The sequence below is a fragment of the Labrus bergylta genome, chromosome 13, assembly GCF_963930695.1.
Source record: "Labrus bergylta chromosome 13, fLabBer1.1, whole genome shotgun sequence".
Taxonomy (NCBI): domain Eukaryota; kingdom Metazoa; phylum Chordata; class Actinopteri; order Labriformes; family Labridae; genus Labrus; species Labrus bergylta.
Genome location: NC_089207.1, coordinates 938,787 through 959,632, shown reverse-complemented (window position 1 = coordinate 959,632; position 20,846 = coordinate 938,787). Strand labels below are relative to the sequence as shown.

Genomic DNA, 20,846 nt, shown 5'->3' with positions numbered 1-20,846 from the left:
GGTGTAAAGTTCCTTCATAGCAGCTTTAGCATCGGCATCAGGGGGGATGTAGGCTGCAGTTACAATAGTGGAGCTGAGCTCCCTTGGCTGATAGAAAGGTCTACATTTAACCATGAGAAACTCTATGTTAGCTGAGCAGTGTCTTCCAATAATGACAGAGTCTGTACACCAAGCTTTGTTAATATAAATGCACAGCCCTCCTCCTCTGGTCTTACCGGAGTCCTCTGCTGTTCTGTCTGCTCGGTGTGTGTGGCGACCGGCTAGCTTGATAGCATCGTCCGGTACTCCGTTGTTTAGCCATGTTTCCGTGAATATCATGACATTACAGTCCATAATTCTCTTGCTGTGGATGATGCGAAGTCGTAACTCGTCCATTTTGTTCACCAAAGACCGCACATTAGCGAGGAAAATGCTGGGTAACGGGAGACGGTGCGGTGTTAGCTTTAGCTTAGCCCTTATACCTCCGCGCTTCCCCCGCCTTTGTTTACGGTCTCGACGCCGCCTGCGAGCACTTCCGCCCGGCCGGGTAGAGTGCGTAGCCTCGGGTGTTTTGGCGATCTCAGGGATGAGTCGAAGATCGTTGATTAAATCGTCAGGGAGGTGTATTCCGATATCCAAAAGTTCCTGTCGGGTGTAGGATGTTAAGGCGAGGCTGTTCCGTGCGAACAGACCCGAAATTAACAATAAAATTACTGCAAAATTGCAAATCTGAGAGAGACGCTGGGCTTCGCGATGCGCTCACGCCGCCATCTTGGTCATCATCTTAGTCATTTCTTCACCATTTATATACAATTTCACCATTTCAGAGTTATAGTTAATTAACAGTTCATATAAATCCTTAGTTTCTTCAGTAAGCCACGTTTCTGTTAAAGCAACTACTGAGAAGTCATGTTCTAAGAGTGATAGATAATGCAAAAGCTGGTCATAGTTTTTTTGGAAGGCTGCAGGTATTGAAATGCAATAGTGAAAAAATATTTGATTTTGTTGAAAGTGACTTGATATAGGCTATAGCGGCTAAGCCTAAAACTTAAAGCCACTGAGGGGCTACATAGACGGGCTAATCTAGTCTATTAATTGACGCGCTTGCCGGCTTCGCTCCTGAGCGTAAGAATTAAAAAAAAAGACAGTCCAATATCTTCTTTGTTTAGGAATATTTATTTCTCATTCCATCATTGTCTTGATTACTGTCACATGTGAACTGTTCAAACAACAATCCAGACATGTCCATTTACATTCACTCCTGTTACCTCAGCGTGGCGTACAGCGGTCAAAAAAGTGTAATTGCTCCCTGTCTAGCAACACCTGACACCCCAGTGATAGTTCCTACCTATATAGAGTTTCACCTTAAACTAAAGGCGACACCTGCTGGAACGATTTGTGTTTGCACTTCATAAACATGGCTCCTACATAGGCATTAAACTGGCTTTCTCTATAGTAGTGACAAGGGCCTAGATTAGAGTTTGTTGAGAAGAAATTAATATCAGGATCAAAATTTGAATCATGAACATTTCCTTTTTCATGATTTAATTCAAATGGGTTAAACAGCATATTGTCTATGTCTAAGTGTTTTGAGTCATGACTGTCCATCAGGTAGGAGGCAAATTCATCATCAAGTATAGAGAAAGGAAATAGACTTACACATTCTTTACAAATCCAAGATGCCCATATGCCAGATGGCTTTTTAGATACTGGTGTAAATCTAATATGAGACCCATTTTTACATAGTGTGCAGAAGATGCTCAGAATCATACTTTTTTGACACTGCGAACACTGATCTTGTTTAGTCATATTATGAAAGGAGTAAACATAGTACAGCAACATGGATTCCTTATGTCATTACCTCATTTCTTCTTGGCTTATGTGAAGGTGGATGCACGATGAGCTTGTCATATCGTAGGTAAGCTATATCACCTCTCTCTCGTGCAGCTTTCATCTCTGGCAAAAGTTCTCTCCGCTTCTGCCGAACTGTTTCAGAGAAGTCCTCATTTATATAGACGTTCGACCCCTTCAGGGTTTTTGCTTTAGCCAGAATGGAGAGTTTGTCCTTATGCCTTAGAAGCTTCACTGTAATTGGACGGGGTTTGTTGCCCATTGGAGCAGGTTTACCTGAACGATGAGCACGTTCAATTTCAATCTGACGGTGATCTAATTTCATCTTCTCTGAAAGAAGGCTCCTAATTTTTTCTTCTGTCTCCGACACAGCACTATTACTTTTTTTACCCCAGCAGATGGAGCAAAAAGGATGTGAGTACAAGATACGATCTGTGGGTCGCTATAATACGGGGAATATCATACATTTTTAATACAGTGCCTGTGACGTCAACAGCGCCTTTTTGAAAAGTTGAAAGAATTTCAACTTGAGCGTATGGACGTGAAGCACTTTTCTTCTTGGTGCACAAGCGCTTCATGCAGACACTTCTGAGCGTACAGCCAGCGGTTTTCTGCCTGGAAAAACTCACTAGAATGTGTGTGAATTGAATTTCGCCTCAGTCTGGTAGTAGCTCGCTTGGTAGGCAGTGTTCTCCAGATTAGTGGGAGTGGGCTGCAGTGCTGAGTCTGGGAGTTGTTGTCTTTCATCCACATGAGCCAAAAAGACACTTTCTGCCTTTTCTCAGTCAAGAAGGCATCAACTTCAAAATGTATTTCACATTTCTACGTATATGACCCAATGTCAATACAGATTCATGTTTCAACCGGTGAAGTATCCCTTCAAATAAAGTTTTAAAAATGTTATGTTATGACCATGAAATCATTTTCTTAAAACAACTTACATCACACATAACCCGGATCATGTTTGAGAAATCCTCTGCAAAGAAGCATGGAATGCCAAGTAGGGCATCTGTAAGTCTGTTTTGGTTTGAATCCTACAAAGGTGGGGGGGGAAATCAGGTCAATATTACCAGCGGTTGAACATTTTTTTTAAACCTTTACTTGAAAGTACAAATACATACTGAAATATCATCCACTGCATTACATTATGTTTGGTGTCACTGTCCAGTGAAAAACCATGTCCCTCGAAAATCCTCTTTTCATGAGCTCTCAAACCAGGTCTTATTTTAGCTGTGTGATAATTTTTCCAGTAATTTCAAAACAATTTAAAGAAAAAAGTCATTTCAGACTGAAGGATGAGTCATCAGTAGGCATGTAAAGATCACACACGCACGCAATAATAAAAAGTCTGTAAGAACCATCAGAAATAACAGTCGTCTGCTTAGTTGACTTTGGACTTTTCTGGGCATGTCTCTCTCTCTGCCGTTACTCAGGGGATGCGTTGAGACCATGCTGCATTCAGGGGTGCTCAGACAACGAGAGATACATTCAGGTGCGCTCAGAAACGGAAGTTGCAGTAACAAAAACTAAGCTGGACAGACCGTTACAAGTTCAAATAATTGTTCAGTTGTTATATTGACTGCTGTCATTAAAAGAAACACATGAACACCATGATTCCTGTGTCTGTGGTGTTATCCAACTGACACCCCCCTCCCCCCTCCTCAGAGCTCTAAACCTAGGGGAAACACTGTAAAATAAATTGTGAAACAATCGTATCGTGAACCCAGTATCGGGAATCGTATTGAAAGTTGAGTGAATCGTTACATCCCTAGTCATCAGGCATGTAAAATGTTTTACAGGAAGAGAACTTTTTTGATTATTTAGATGCAAAATACTCAGATAATGCTTTACTGAAATATATTTGGCAAATAAATGAACATTTAACACAAGAACGCCGGATTAAAACCGGGAAAATGTATTTTTGATTTCATGGGGACTTTAATGTTTATCTCTACACAGTGCTTACCTCTTTCCCAAGACACTGCAGAATTCTTCTCAGGATTAACCTCTTGTTGGATGTGACACCTGACTGGTACAACTCTATAAGGTTTGGTAACAAGGCATCTAGTCCACCAAAGAAAGACTCCATCAGGTCTGTGGTGACAATCCTCCTGAACTCTGAATTTAGCTGAAACATATGGATAAAAGAGAAAAAAGGAGTTCAGTGACCTAAAAGAGCAGCATAAAGCTATATGCAGGGCCTGAAATTAAATTTTATAAATCTTTATAATGCTGTAATAGTCTTTGTTGTCCACTGAAAGAAAATGCACAAAACTTACATTTCCACCTCATCAACTGTTTACCACTCATGCGCGCGCAGCACAAAGGGGAAAATACAACTTTCAAGTCATTATCTAAAATTAAAATACATTATTTTTTACTCACTGGTCAATAAAAATTATGAAGTTTAATATGATTCCCCGTTCATATCCACCTTGTAGCGAGTTGGCCATGAAACTTGAGTTTAAGCAGCACGGCAAATAAGCTAGCACTCGGCCACGAAGGAAGGAGCATTAGCTAATGACACGACATTGCATTTTGCCTTTCCGGACATTAACTACCTACAACAAATAAATTGATTCTACAACTGATAACAACAACAAAAACAATAAAATGACTTATTAATAATGATAATATATTAAACTTACATCCAAGTCCGAATGCTGTCGGTTCACCGAAGACGTTCTCTCTCCTTACGGCTGCTTCACAGGACCGTTGAATTACTCCGCCTCCGTTCAAGCTATGTTATCAGGCGCACGGACTTCCTCCGCCGCAGGAAAGAGTCCTCTATTGTTGTCCAAATTTAGGTTGAAATTCGAATGAAGAGCAGATATACACTATACAATGTGTACTTTTGCCTATTTCTTACCATGTTTTAAAGAACAGTGATTCTGTCAAAGTCCTGGCTGTAATGAAGATAATAAAACTAAACTCAGTTGGGACACTAGTCTGTTGCTTTCCACTGGATTCACTCAGGTGTGTCGGCCAGAACACCACTTCAGGCCTTATTCCAGAATATGAATAACAAGAGGGCAGATTTGATTGAATGGCTGTTTACTTCTTCCTCATAGTGAAACAAAATACAGGCATCTCAGTGGCCATTCAATATGACAGAGTATTGGGTCTTGTTGTGGTTTTCTATAAGAAAAAGAATAGCAGAATATATACTTAAGGAACACATCTGAATGCTTCATCTTACCTCTATAATAACATACAAAACACTACACAGTAATGTAATAGGTTATAATATGTAAATAAATAAAGGTAAGCTACATGTCTCTTTAACCTAAAGTATTAAGCACAGAAAGGCTATCGTAGGCTTAACAGTCATACAATTATTTCCCTATAAAAATACTACGATGCTTTTATTGTGAAGCACGGACATCAAACTTTCCTCCTCGTGCAGAGAGCAACACAGTTAGTAAGCATGTCGGGCCGTGACGTCGGCTAATTAGCATATCCAGAATACGCCGAACATCTAAGCTCTAAACTCTGGCTCCGCAGGAGTTAACAACTTTGCCTCAACATTAAAGAACACACAATGTCACATATAAGACTTCAGGTAAGTACTCACTCTTTTCATTCACGCACAACCAACTTATGAAGTGATTACTCTGCACACTGATGGCTCATCTGTCATCGACTGATGCACACTGCTCATTACTACATGATGTAATTCTCTAAAATGACCAGCAGGTGACACCTCTTCCCTATTGAGCACAATATCATCACATTGATTTCTGCAAGTTTCACTTTTGAAAACTCATAAATGTAAGTTAAAAATCTAAAACTTGGGTCGGTTATTTGAGTTAAAGAAAATAAGTTAGTGGAGATAACTAAATTGGGCTGTGATGTTTTACAGTGTATACTTAGTACATATCAATCTTAATGTTGGGCAATTCCAACTATGTGTGAATAGGCTCCTATACTGACTTTGTTAAGTGATATATAACTTAAATCAAATATTAATCAGAAACAATCACAAGATTTCTTAACCTTAAAAAATAAATACATAAATAGATGTAAATATACCTAAAATGTACAAAAACATACAACATAAATACATTGTTGATTTCACAATGAACAGAATGCAAAAACAGAATGGAGCAATACTCATGAAATGAATATAGACTGTGTGTAGTATAAATCACTCTGTAGGCCTTTTTTTATCAACACTGCCATCAAGTGGTGATAAAGACATAAAGTGAGACGATCATAAGATGAATACTATGGAAGTGATTAGTGATCAGAATTCAAATGATAACATGTAATCATTTAAATAAAAATGCACGTTCTTTGACTAAATTAAAATGAAAAAGAAAATTACATTTGCTTTTTCAATTTAAAAAAATGTGCATTTTTGAAGTTGAAAACTAAAATTCTATTCAGATAAATTAGTCATAATTTTATTTTTGAGTCAAATAATACTCCCATATTCTGAAAATTAAAAAACATTTCTGTTGATGGATTTTAATTTTCAAATTAGCTTTATCATTTGAATTCTGATCACTAATCGCTTCCATATAATACTATCTACATTCTGTAAACATGTTTAAGACACAAACCTTACAAACCTAAAGAAATTAAAAATACATTAAAATATAAATTGTTTGTAAATGAGAGACACAACGAAAGCATACTGCTCCTGTTTCTTTAACAGCCCGCACAACCTTCAAAAAAAGATTTGGCATCGTGACTAAACTGTCAAAGCCCAGTTTCCGGTTTGATTTCAAACTAAAAGCACAGAGGCTAAATACAAACAGCAGGTGAGTGAAAGTTGTTGTAGGAAAAAAAAAAGAAAAGAAAATAAGACAAAACCTATTTAATTTTTGTTTTTAGTTAAAACGGACTGTCTTCTATTGATAACATCTGTACACCGAAACTGGGAAACACACCTTTTCAGGTGGGCACCTGAGAGCAGATGAACAAACAGTGTGTCTGCATATAAAACCAATAGTTAACATTGTTCCGTCCACATATTAAGAGATATTTGAAGTTTGAAAAAGTAGCCTAACTTAAGCCGTGTAGCCTCGCATGTAGGCGTCGTGACTACACAATGGTCGAGCTTCTACCTTATTGTGAAGGTCGGAGACCGGAAGCTCAGGTGTTAACACCTGGACGAGACACTGTCGTTTAGAACCTTGCCTGTTTGTCTGCGTCCTACAGCCGCGCCCCTTTGTGTTACCTGAGCCCGACTGAGTGTTGACTTGATCCTGTTCTGACTTGTTGGAAGGAGAAATAACAACCCACGAGTTGTTGGAGTTAAATCAGAGAGTAAAAGTGTTTTTTCTGTTCCTGCACCCGCGACGACAAAGTGAAAGTACAGGTACACTGAAGGTACGACGGCGGCTGCGGAGCATACCTGTGATTATTCTGCTGCTCTGCAATGGGTTGCTTTTATTTCCTGGCCTCGTTCTTATTTACCTCCTGCCTCGGTGAGTTTTTCTTCTTTAACATTCTGCTGTTTTTATCTTGAGACTTAATGAACCTACAGAGCTGCAGACCTCACCACGAGCAGGACCAGACATGTTCAGTAATCATTAATACAAAGAGGGTTCAATAGTTCACTGCAGCTAAAAACTGTTTCCTTATCAGACATGTACATAAGTTTTGACCTGTGCAGTATTTTTGCTTTTAAAAATGCATAATTCACATGTTTATTATGAAGTAATAGACTTTATAGAAACACAGCATTACTTTGATACGTTTGTTAATAACAGACTAAGAAATACACCTGATGATATTAGTCTATTTCATGTTTACTTTTATTTGTTTTAACTTTGTATTCAAATGTTTAACATCGACTTTACACTTGTTACACATGAACAAACTAAACACACATCTTCACCACTCTTTACTCAGCATGTATCATCATGAAGTGTTAATCCTGGGACAATGGCAGAGACGTGTTCTCTGGTCATTGTTCAGGCAGAAGTTTGACATATTTTTACTGATCGGAATCATACTGAAAGTTTTGACAGATAGATCTTGATGCATGGTTTTGTTCTCCGACTTAGAAAATATTCAATTCATGTAACACAAATAAAAGCCGGACTATCTCACAATTAAGACACTGGAACAAGGATTCTGGAAACATAAGTTGAAGGAGAATTTGTTGTTAGTCAGGGAGGTGTTCAGGTACAACTGCTTGTGTTTTAAGTGAATAAAATGTTAAACAGCTGATCTGTCTCCATGGTGATCCAATAACTGATGAAGTCTGTCAAATGCTGCTGTGTCGCCATAGGAAGTTGTTTAAATGACCTAGACTAAAAGTGACTTAGTCCTGCATTGAGATTAAAAATCTTATTTACAAGAGTAAAGCAGTACAATAAACACATTACAGAGATAAACACACAGAGTAATCACAAACACAGATCAACATCCTGAGTCACAGAGAAGAAAAGTTAATTATTCAAAGCATCTACAACCTGAAGCATCTTATAATAAATAATAATGTATACTTTATTGATCCCGCGAGGGGAAATTTGTTTTTACACTCTGTCTAGTTAACATGCTACACAAACATAGGCTGAAATACACACACATGCACTGCACACTGAACCAGCGAAACACTTGAACCAGCGACCCTCTGATTCCCAACCCAAGTCCCTACAGACTGAGCTACTGCCTCCAACACCTTCAAACTACTTTAAAAAAGATTTAAAGAGACAGACACAGATCATCCTGCAGGAGATTCCAGACCACAGGAGCATCTTACCTTAAAGTCCTTTTCTCCATTTTTCTTATTTGGATTAAAAAAAGAAAGTTCTAGCCTCATATCCAAAAGTACGACGGAGGATTTGGGCCATGTTAAAAAAATATTATTATTTTAAATTTTGAGATTAAACTCATAAATTTACAAGAATAAAGTCGTAAATTAACAACTTTAATCTCGAAATAAAAAAATAAAAAAATGTAACAAGGCCGTAATCCTCCATCGTACAAAAGTGTTTTTAGTAACTTGCTGTTTTTTCTCCATCCACATTTATTATGAGTACAATATATTAATAACAGATAATAATGCTCGAGTACTAAACAGGATTAACGGTCTCTAAATTCTATAAACACGTTTCATTAGAGTTGTTTTAAATATGCAGAACCCTTACAAAGACACATGCTTCATATTCTCATACCTCTCTATGATCAGTTCTAGGTGCTGAACTGCCTACAAAATATGTCCTCAAGGGGACGGGGGAGAGCTTGAAGCCGACCTTTTCTGGACAACCAAATTCAATTCTGTGGAGACATAACGGAAACAAAGTGGTGGAGTTTGACAGCAGAGAGCAGAAGGTGTACGGAGCGTACAAAAACAGGATCACTCTCGACTGGGTCTCGGCAGAGCTCGAAATCACCGGCCTCAAGTTTGAAGACAGAGGACTCTATGAAGTGGAAGTCGACATCGACAACATTTTCTATCTGTCAGAATTCAAACTGGAGGTCATAGGTAAGTTTAACATTGAACACACAGATTATAATCAATCCATCCTACAGCTGGAAGAGGGTTAAAAGTAAAACCTCAGAGTAAAATGTAAATAGAAACAGAAAGGGATGATTTGAAACATTGAAACCCCGTATGGAATTGAAAATAGCACAAAGACAACCTGCTAAATGTTGAAACTGTGAAATGACATTGTTTAATTTTCACCAAAATGTCCAACTTTTTGGAAACCAAAGTTTTTTTCATGAACATTTTCAACATTTTTTGAGGCCGAAATTTTTCACAAAAATATTCAACTTTTTTTGATTTTGAATTAAATTTTATTCCAAAATGTTTAAAAAGAAAGTTGGTGCAGTAGCACAGAAGCTGATGGAACATGTCAAAGTTTAGAAGGTGAACTGGCTACAGGTTAGTAACATGATGGTTTCAAAAAAAGATGTGAAGGGCGTCTGTGAAAGTCTGTGCTGAGGTGAAACAATTAGAATCTTGTTGTTGTTTTTTTTTACTTACAATTGAAATGAATGTGGGGCGTTCATTGTCTGCAAACTTTACATCTTATAAAAAGATTCAGAGAATCTAAAGAAATATCTGTAAGTGGAGGACAAGGCCAACAAAACAAACTGTGTGTCCCTGAGACAGCCCTGCTTTAAAAACAGATTCTGTAGTGGACACGGCATTGGCTCAGAAACAGAGTTCTAGCTAGCTGGAAAAAAACTCCTTAATGTACGTCGCTTTGGACAGAAGCATCTTGTGAATGAATTGTAGAATCGGGCACACAACAGAGAAATCTAAAGAAACTGCTGAAGCTGTGAAGAAAAGCTGAAACATCAGAAGATGAGTTATTTTTCCAGAAATCAGTTTTAAACTTTGTGGCTTTAAGCCCTCAGAAGCTGAACTGAATGGATGTGCAAGGCTGATACAGATTCAGTGAGTCACACTGTTGGGCTGTAAAATCTGCTTTATGTAGAATATTACCAATGATCAACTTCAGACCGGTTATAAAACCTTTCACCACAGGTTTCATGGCTGTTGTGGGGATATCTTTATAGACTGTGTACTTTTGGCAACTTTCATATTTCAAGTCGCTCATTTCATCACATTTGTATTTTTGAGGATTTTAAGCGTCTGAATTGCATTTTTCTTTGGTGATGTAAATCATACAAGTGTTTAGGACTTGTTGTAATCAGAAACAAACTTATATCATCATCATTATTCTATCACATTCTACACTTCAGGCGGTCAGAACAATCCTTTTCTCACTTTAAGTTACCGTGGGCAAGTAACTGTAACAGGACTCTAAAAGGAACTGAAGGGCTCTGTAGAGGGGAGATCAAATATTATCTTTTTATATATGTGTGCTATCAAATGGGTTTTATAGTCCTGGATCTACTTTTTTACGATGGCCTTGGTATCAGCCGAGAGGTGTGCCCTTGATAAAAAACTAATTGTTCAAGCATCTGAAGACGGTTTATATTCAGTGTCAAAGAAGAAGTTACTTTCACTCTCTTAAGTCACAGAACATAGTGAACACAGTGTGTGTGTGTGTGTGTGTGTGTGTGTGTGTGTGTGTGTGTGTGTGTGTGTGTGACAGCATTCTTCCCTCTAAAGAAGTCGATGTTAATCATACTGTAACAATACTTTATTCATCAGACACACTGATGTTTGACCTCAAACCCGTTCTGATAAGCAGTGTATGCCCTTTATACCCGACATTATGTTATCATATTATTCACTTGTTTGCACAGATTTTATGTTTCTTTGTATACAAACCAGGACCCGACACATATGGGATTTTTGGGGCCGATATATAGAAATAATTTGCTCAAGGGCGACATCTGCTGGATCAAAAAATCACATATAAAGCCTTTAAACACTCATTTTTACTTAGAAATGAACAATTATTATTAAAAACTATGTAAAACATAAATAAACTTAAATTGAAGAAACCTCGTTAAATTGGCTCATATCAGAGATAAAATTAGTCGATACCAATAGTGATGTGATGAGCTCATATCATATCAGCATCCAATACATACGTAACATACTACAATGATTTCAGTATGTATTCATTTATTTCTTTATTTTTTTACATGTTTCTTCAAGACAAGGTTGCCATGCCGACCATATCTTGTGAGATAAACAAAGACGGTGGCTCCGATGTTTCTGAGGTCCGGGCGACGCTGCTGTGCTCTGCAGACCCCACCCCACCTGAGTCCATGATGAAATTTAAGTGGAGAGCACGGGGAAAATCACAACCGGGGCACAAGTTTAATATTCCTCTGGGAGACGAACGAGATAACGAAGAATACAGATGTTCAGTCAGCAACCCTGTGAGCAGTGAGACGGCGACATTCACAGCAAAGGATTGTTATCACGGTATGATCTCATGTATAACTGGACGTTCAGGTTTCTGATTTGGTCATTTTGAAGTGAACGTTCTTTTAGAAAACTTGAAGCTTTGTTGCCAAGTTACACTATTTCTCACCAGGGTTTGACAGGAAGTTGAATGAAAATATATATATTTATATATTTTAATGAACCTTTATTTAACCAGGTTGGTCCCATTGAGATTAAAAACCTCTTTTTCACTGAGACCGAGCCGAGACAGGCAGCAGCAAAAACACAAAGTTACAGACGGAAACACAAAGAGAGACAAATTACAGTTTACAAAACACAACATTTTGGATTAAAATAGAACCATCTATGAGTCATATCTGGGAATCAGTCGTTCAAACAGCTAAAACATCGAGATCCTATAGAATCTGCTTCCATGTCTTTCATTTTAGATTTAAAAACATTTAAGGACTCCAGCTCCTTGAGCTTTAAGTCATTCTGTAACAGATTCCAGGCTGAGGGTGCAGAGGACCCAGAAGCCCTTAAGATCCCTTTGACTCAAGGATTCAAAGTTGTTAATAAATAAATCAATGTTTTGGTTGTTGTAAAAGAGAGACTCTATATTCTCCTGTTGTTACAGTTCTACAGTAAGTTGTTTTGGTGATGAGTGATCTACGTCCCTCTAACTTTTGACTCTTGTGTTTCTGAAGATAATTCATCTGTAGCTGTGGCTGTCAGTCTGGCTGTCAGTCTGGCTATCAGTCTGGCTGTCGTTGGTTTAATCGTACTCGTGATGATCATCTTCTTCTGCAAAAAGAGACAAAAAGGTAAAGTAGAAAGAAATTACACTTTCATTAGAAAAAATGATACCGAAAACATTTCTCAGGATGTAGATTCTAAAGAGAACGACCTGATAAGTAACATGTATGTTTATGAGGTCCAGGTATTCAGAAAGCGATGTGGAACAGTTCAGCGCTCAATACGTTTTCAAAGAGGAAAGGTAGTTTGTGAAGAAAGACAATAATGTTCCCCATTGTCTGAGTAGGTTCTCAGTCAACCAGGTCATGGTACATTTGAAGCTACATTCAAAATCAACTGGACTGGTTGAAGATCTTTTGTTTTTTATTTTTTACTTTATTTATATAGATCCTTTCAGACAAATTAAATTGCAGTTCAAAGTGCTTTACAAGAGTGCAGAAAAGTTATTGACAAAAAAGTAGTTTATAAAATCACTGAGAGACTAATGCACACCAATAAGAATTAAAAAAATATAAAAATTAAAAAATTAAATACGACACATAAAAGCAATAAGATATTAAAATGAATACATAGGAGAAGAATATTTAAAATTGTAGTAGGATAAAAAAAGACAATACAGTAATGTTAAGATTTGAATTGATATAAAACACGATATAAAAGTCGGACTGAATAAATGAGTTTTCAGACTGCGTTTAAAAATCTCAATATTCTCCTCTCAGACCCTCAGGAAGGTCGTTCCACAGTCTCAGAGCGTAACAGCTGAAAGCTTTTTGTCCTGCTCTGTGGAACAACTAAGAGAGAGGAAGTGGAGGATCTGAGGGGTCGTACTGCTTCATAAACTAAAATCATATCTGATAGGTAGTCTGGTACAAGGCCATGTAATGCCTTATAAAGTAATAAAAGAAAATCTTGAACGTCTTCAGAACGTCTTCAGAACGATCAAGCTTCAAATTCACCATGACCTATTGTGTCCTGTTATTTCAGTTAATTTCATTTGAATTATTTTTATTTGAACATTTTTTCAGATTGAATAATTTCAGTGATTTTTAAATGTTCTATTTTAATGTTTCCTTTCTTTCCTCTGTCATGATGCTTTTGATGTCTGAATCACTTTGAATTGCCTTGTTGTTGAAATGTGTGACATAAATAAACTTGCCTTGCCTTATTGAACACAATCATCTTTTATTAATAATTAAAATCTTCATATTGTATTAAAACTAACAACATACTGATCGTCTTCTCTCTCTCTCCTCTCTCCTTTGCTTCCAGCATGTTTTGCTAAAGGACAACAGGATGAAGAGGAGAAACAGACTGAAGGTATGATACTTTATGTTTTCAGGCTGAGACTTCCCTTCTTTTTTTAACAGATCTAAAACTCATAAATATTTGATTTAGAATATAAAACTGTGAAATAGTCTGTATCTGCAGGTCACCTGACAACAGAGAGGATACTCTGGTATGCAGAGCTTGGTTCAAGTGATAGTTTCTGTTGAGCGATTGGATGATTTCAGAGTTTTCATCGATCGTCACTTTTATCTTCTCTGCCCATAAAACTACAATTTATTGTTCGTGATCTGTTTCAGGCTCAGATAAGAAGAAGGCTCAGGGAGGTGAAACCAGGCATCTTCTTGCTGAAACGCTTCTGTCTGATCAGCCACTCAATGTGAGCTACTCTCCAGGTATGCTCCATTGTTTACCTTTAACACAGTTTTGTATTTGAAGAGACAATGCTAGCAAAGTGAAAGACCGTTAGCCAGTTTTCACTCATACATCATTCATTGTGCATATGAACACATTTATTCACATGTGATGCGGTTATCTTTTCCAACATGCAGTTTATAAACATTGCCAATTAGCATTCATCAAATGTATGAAATAGTTGTATTTCACTCTCACTTCTGTCAGCAGAACAAAGTCCTGGAAGTGACACAGCAGCTAGGTTAGCTATGGTGGCTATTTGTCCAAAAAACGAATTAAGTTACAATTCTAAAGAAACCACATGAACTCAACAAACAGCCACTGATGCACCGTTCCAGTGAGGCCTTACGCACACAATAAGTTCAATGTCCAGTCAGGATCTCTTGTTTCTTCATTTAATTTAAACATTTCTAACTGCATTCATTGACCTGTCTCATCGACATGTGGTAAAAAAACCTGTGTCCCTTCCTGGTGCATCACCCAACAGTGACACACCTGGAACATTTAAAGGGGTCCTAATCAACCCATGTGCACTGCCCCCCTTCATGATTTACTCAGCTAAATAATATCTTTCTCTTATAACTTGGCTAACAGCGTGAGTCCTGAAAGAAGAACATTTCATATCATTTTATCATTTTCAATATAAAACAATATGTTTTGCTCTTTTATTTTTATTTTAGGGCCTGTTTCCTTTAAAGTACAAAGTTGTTCATTTTTAAAGAATGGGTATCACTGGAACGCCGATAGCCTGGTGGTTGAGGCTGTGGGTTCAGGTCCGACCTCTACTCTCGCCTCCCACAGTTTCCTGTCTCTATTCGCATGTCCTGTCAGATAAATGCAAAAAGGCTCAAGAATTAGTTTCACTAATTATAATTCAATTAATAATTCAATTACTTATCATGATTAATACACTGTTAAAAAAGGAACAGCAAATTAAGTTACCTTGTTTTTGCTTTTCAGTGAATGTCAAGAAGATGGCAGGTGAAATAAACAGACGGGCTGGTCAAGGTAAATTCAACGGGGGAGAAAATAATATGAGCTGCGAGCTGTAACTAATGCTTATTTTATTATAACAACCATGAGGGCAACAAGTCCTCTCTTTTAAGTCGCTGCAAACCATCAAACATTTGTCATATTTGCTGATAAGTTAATTCATTAATGATTGTAGTGCTTCAGTGTGTTTGTTTGAACAGTTTTTAAAGCTTAAATCTCTCTCTCTCTCTTTAAAGCTCTTAGAAGAAATATTTCTGATCATTGAAGAACTTTACATGTCTTGATTGTTTTCATCTTTCCTTCTTCTGCTGTTATTTTTATGAAACAACCCTAACCTTATCCAAATGACTGAACAATCACAGCACATTGATTTAACAATTCAAGAAATAAAACACCCACAACTTTTGAGAAATGTAAAACCATTCTTTCTTACTTTGCCCTCTAGAGCTTACATCCATGTCTGTTACCTGTGTGTATATTTTATTTAGCTCATAGTTTGATTGTGATTTTATTTCTAAACAGTACAGAAAGGAGTAACATGATTAATCTGATTTCAGTTCACTGCATGTCATGAATTATTTTGATCTAAAGAATATTTTTCCTTCCAGAACCTGTTGGAGATAAGAAGCCACGAAAAGGTAACACCACAACACACATTCTTAATGTTAGCTGAGACACGATATAAGAGAGGCTAGGAATAAAGCTGGCTGCTTGTGACTCTTTTCTCTTATCAGGTAACCTCAAAGAGAAGGAAGACAACATTGAGAAGGGTGAAAAACCTCAACAGACTAAAAACATAACAGGTAATTTTGAATGGGAAGTAGATTTCTGCAAACAGCTGCAGCTGATGTTTATTTTCATTTCCACAATCAAAAAGCAGAGAGTCCTAACATTTAACAAGGTACAACAAATGAATAGTTGTTGTTGTTTTTACTTATAAATGACTTAAAATATGAATTAAATTCATGTTGATTCATTTTCCACCAATCAGAAAATTCCTGTATCAATCTATTGTTTCTGTACTACTCATTGTTTCTTAATAGATTGTTCCTAACTGGGTTTATTGACTCCAGTGTCTGAGACTGTCTCTGTTCTGTTTAGTATCTTTAAGTATTTGTTTTCTCTTGCTGTTTGTTTCAATCAGATTCAGAAAGCTAGAACGCTCTCTCTATCAAACTTTACACACAGTACAGACGATTAGAGTATTTCTACAAGGTTCACTTTGTAACCTCTGAGAGACAAAACAAAGCATGCAACAGTACTTTCATTTACTTCTGGATTATTCTTAACAACAATAAAGACAAATGGTTCATTTATGAAAGCACATGATAAAAACTGGAGGAGGGACTTTATTTGTTACACCTAACTCATCACACAGACCGTGTCTCATTTAGGAAACCTCCATGAAGTAAGACTCATTGATTCAAACTAAAAGACTGTCTCTGAATATTTCAGTCCTTTACTAATCCTAAACAGACAGGTGCACTTTTTAAACTCTTTTGTATTCTTTCTACTGTTTATTTTAGAGCCAGAGAAGAATCAAGGTGGAGGTGAGGAAGCATCGCCTGTCCCACCCACAGATCAAACCTCTCCTACTCTTGCCAACTCAAGTCCCCCAAAGACTGAGAGAGGTCCAGATGAGGACCCTGAGGACCCTGCTGGGGGTCAAAAGAACGGGTCTGACTCAGATGAGGACTATGAAGACACTCAAGATGAATCTGTCTCACAAACTGATTCATCAGGTACGCAACAGAACAGAAATGAATCAGACAAATCCTCTGTGAACAAGTCGTCCAGTGTTCCTCATGAGGAAGGTTCAAATACGACATCACAAGAGCGAGAATCTGCCACGCCAAAGGAAGAAGAATCCACAGAAGAAGCTAAACCGGTCAAACCGGTTCCTCCAGCTGAAGAAACATCCAATTTAATGAGTAATGGAGAAGAAATAGATGAGAAACAGCATTTAGCTGACTCAACAGAAGTGAACACCAGCAACACTCTCACATTAAGGCTTCAGACACTCCACATGCAGATTCAGAGTCTGAGGGGCAGAGCAGGCAGGACTCAGGTGAGAGGGGGGGGGCAGGCAGAGGCAGATCAAGGTGAGGGGGGAAATGATGAAGATAAAGAAGAGGATCAGGGTGGTCCAGAAGATGAAAAGTCAGACGATGAGTGGTGATAAAGACAAACAACAGAAAGATGGAGTGATCGCTTAGGCCTTAGGAGAAAATATGTGGCAAGAGAAAGTGAAGAAGTAAGTCCTCTATCTCTTTATGTTACATGTTTGTTTTTTGACATATTTTGTAGGAAGAGACGCCTACAGTACCAGAAGATTATCTCAAAGAAAACAAGTTTTTCATTTGCACTAGTTGTTACCTTTAATTAATAACTTTATTAATATTATGAATGTTTTGTATGTGACTAACTGAATCCTACATGTATTTTTTTTAAAGATGTTTCAACTAATAATGCTTCATGAATGTTTTTAAAAATAAGAGAAATGTTTATTTAATTATTAGTTTAACAGCACTAATGTTTCTGATGTTATGCTCGAACCTTTTGAGGTAACATGAGAGACACGACAAGGAACAGAAAAAAAACACTGTTTTTAATCATTAGACAAACTTTGTGGTGTAATGGAATAATATACGACTTATTGAACATCCAGCTACTGTGTCAAAGAATCTGATCACACTGAAGGTGTATTCATAAAGAATGTTTCAGTCAGATATTTGTATTAACTTGTACTGCCATTTATTTTTAAAGAGACGAGTTTGTGTCTGCTAATGAAACTGCTGTGAGGATAATATTTGAAGATTTCTCAGAGCTCAGGGTATAACTGTCACAACTTTTTGTGCTTTCTTGCATTAAATTAGGCGCTTTAGGGAACAGCAGTATAAGTTTTTATGATGAATGTTTTCTATTGGTCATTGAACTGATTATTAAAAGCTAATGTGATTATTCTATTTACTGTTTTCTCTCTTAAACGCTCAGTCACTTACTTTTCAAGAAATTACATTTACAGAAGGTCATTTTAAAGTTGTGAGTAATGAAAATTATTTACAGTTTGAAATGATTGTTGTAAAGAAACATAAAATAATTTGTTTGTTTGTTTTATTTGGATCCCCATTAGCTTCAGCATAGCGGGAAGCTATTCTTCCTGGGGTCCGCAGTTTATATTGTGACAATACATTTTACAAAATTCATATTATTCTTTTCACACTACAAACATTCCACAACATTTCTTCTAGAACTAAAAATAAAAGACAATTGACATTAATGAACAAAAAACCAGAAAGAAACAGACACACACAAAGTCTGATTTACAGCATCTAAGACGTAACATAGTTACACAAAAAAAATAAAGAGAATTCTCACCCATTGCTTCAGGGTTAAAGTGAGAAACTGTAATGACATTGCAGTGTCAGTAGGGGGCAGTGTTTATCAGCCCTTGCCTTGTCTGATGCACTTATTTCTACAGATAATAAATGAGCTGTTTCTTTAAGGACCTCGATACTGAAGTGTCTGAAGGACATCTTCAGCTGTAGAGGGAACAAATACACAGTTGAAAATGTGACAGTGAAATGTGGCTTTTACAGTATTGCTGGAGATTTGTTTGAATTCTTTCTCATCCAGACACTAAGTGATGTTACCTGGAGTTCACGGCAGTGTTGAAGAGGAGTTATATAAATGTATTGAAAAGGTAACATTCAAAGAAGTTCAGAGAGTTTGTTGGTGTTAGTTCAAATATGTTTCTCTCTTAAATCACACATCTGAAATAAACCTCGATACATTAAAGTATTTTTTCAGACTTAAATGTATAAATCAAGTATCTCCTCTGAAAATAACTCTGTGAGTCATGACTGTCTACAATGGGTGTAACACCCGAGTCCCACTGTCTGTGATGTTTTCAGAGTTTTCAGAGTCCTATCTTCACTTTGTTTACAACGCCAGGACGGCCGGCTGACTCCTCCCCTCGTGTATAAAAGTTGTTTAATTGAGGGACTAGAGAAAAGAAGAATAACATACTGTACTCACTGCTTAACTGTGTTTCTAGATCACGCTCATTTCAGGTAAATTTACATGCAGTGTGAAGATACCAGCATAATAAAGATCGCTAGCATTAGCATGCTAACACAACAATGCAGCGCCAGTTGTTTTGGTTTCATGCTGGTGCTCAAGGGCGACACCTGCTGGATCAAAACATCACATATCCCCTTTAAAGGGGATTTTTGTTGTTGTTGTGAGAAGCCGCCATTGCATCCAAAGTGCTCAGCGTTAGCATGTAAAGCAGGTTCACCCGCTGCTGGGTGACAGTCTGGTGTAGATTTCTGAAGGTACTGGCCGGGGCCATGTGAGAAAGTCATGCATGATTAGTTTAACCTCTGAGTCACAGAGAAGTCTGTGATCTGCTACCACCTGACCCGTGGGTTCAGGGCACGAGCGGGGGAAATGAACACTATCGTATTTCTGTGGTCGCAACAAATACCAAGGGGATATTAGAGTATTGAATTATTTGCGGGGATCGGGGCTGTGCCGACTCAGACAAGGGTCACAATGTGGTTCCACTGAGATGTTTCGTTGATGTGTTGATGGCAGCGGGGAGCTCATGGATTGGCTCAAAGCCGTTAAGTTAAGCAATGGTTCCTTCATTGGAACACAATCTCTTTTTTTTTTTGGTATGATTGTTATTCTCTACTTGAGTTTTGCAGGATTTTTGACAAACAAAGACAACGGCATGCCAACCTAACTGTCCTGGGAATGTCTTTTAAATGAAGTGTACTTGTTTCCTTTTCCACATCATATAGTTACATTACACAGGAGTATAATGTTCTTTCTGATATAGGCCCTATTACACTTCCCTCCTCAGATTGTTAATGTCCTTTTTGGCTCTTGTTGCAAATGGAGAGAAGGGAAGAAAGAAAAAAAAAAACGAGGAATGGGCCGCCCTCCAGAACTGCCTTTTATACCCGCTTGATTAGCATGCTGGGTTGTTTAAATTGCCTCCTGGAGGGCTGACGTGAAATCGAACAATATCCTCTGGCTTTAGCGAGTAGCCCCATAGCTTCTCATTTATTTTTATGCAGAGTTAGGACAGACCTTGGCACCGCTGCGCTGAGGAAGCCGAGCCCCCCCGGGGAGGCCAGGTCTGGGGAGGTCAGGACAAATCAATTAATATCAGCTCACTAAAAAAAGTTCCTGGCGCTTTCTGGGCCATTGCTTTACTGTGTCAATGCATTCTGGGAGCTCACCGTAATTATGTGGATAAATTGTTAAGTGTGGTGGAGACATAATAATGAAGTAATATCCATTTCCTATCTCGATAAAAGTCCTCCATTAAGGCGTGATTTGTCTTTGGGCCCTGTGATAGTAAAGCATTGTTTGTCATTCTTATTATTATACTATATAAAAGCAGGTCTCCTAGTTGGGCCATCGTGTTTATGACTGTATATATGGGTCCAAGTCAACCTCTGCCATCTTATTTTTCTGCTAACATTTGGTCATCATGTAAAATTCAAGAGTGCCCCAAGGCAAACAGATTATTGTACCCATGGCGGCAACCATCACACTGAAACACTTCTTAATTTACTACTTTTATACCACTAAACGCTGCAAATGGGACAGATAAAAAAAAAGGTGTACGGTAGAAGAGTTGTTTGACTGTCCTCTCTGAACCTTAAAAAATGATCTCAGTAGTCAGAAGTCCAAGTTAGTCCAATTACACCTCAGCTCCTTTGTGCTCCTCATGATAAGATCATTACAGAGATTTATACAGCTATCATGTTGTCATAAC

General features: G+C 37.7%; 1 protein-coding gene and 1 long non-coding RNA gene across 27 annotated transcripts in view; one reads left to right on the top strand and one right to left on the bottom strand.

Annotated features, from left to right (window-relative positions):
- The window catches only part of LOC110005107 (protein starmaker), a 150,870-nt gene extending 132,833 nt beyond the window's left edge, over positions 1-18,037 (top strand). For 12 of the 26 annotated variants that reach the window (XM_065962356.1, XM_065962349.1, XM_065962350.1 and 9 more), the window contains 5 exons: positions 13,945-14,040; positions 15,020-15,067; positions 15,661-15,690; positions 15,787-15,855; positions 16,579-18,037. In XM_065962356.1, coding sequence (XP_065818428.1) covers positions 13,945-14,040; positions 15,020-15,067; positions 15,661-15,690; positions 15,787-15,855; positions 16,579-17,231 — 896 coding nt within the window. In that variant the 3' untranslated portion in view covers positions 17,232-18,037. Of the gene's footprint in view, positions 1-8,977; positions 9,275-11,371; positions 11,645-12,312; positions 12,430-13,630; positions 13,679-13,944; positions 14,041-14,269; positions 14,988-15,019; positions 15,068-15,660; positions 15,691-15,786; positions 15,856-16,578 lie in introns of those variants that run through there. The other 14 variants (XM_065962348.1, XM_065962347.1, XM_065962346.1 and 11 more) reach the window with 7 other exon arrangements.
- On the bottom strand, positions 1,115-7,352 carry LOC136181292 (uncharacterized). Its single transcript, XR_010667650.1, has 3 exons — positions 7,193-7,352; positions 4,479-4,968; positions 1,115-3,958 (listed from the first exon to the last, which is right to left on the bottom strand). It is a non-coding gene; the product is annotated as an uncharacterized lncRNA (long non-coding RNA).
- Positions 18,038-20,846: the final 2,809 nt, after the last annotated feature.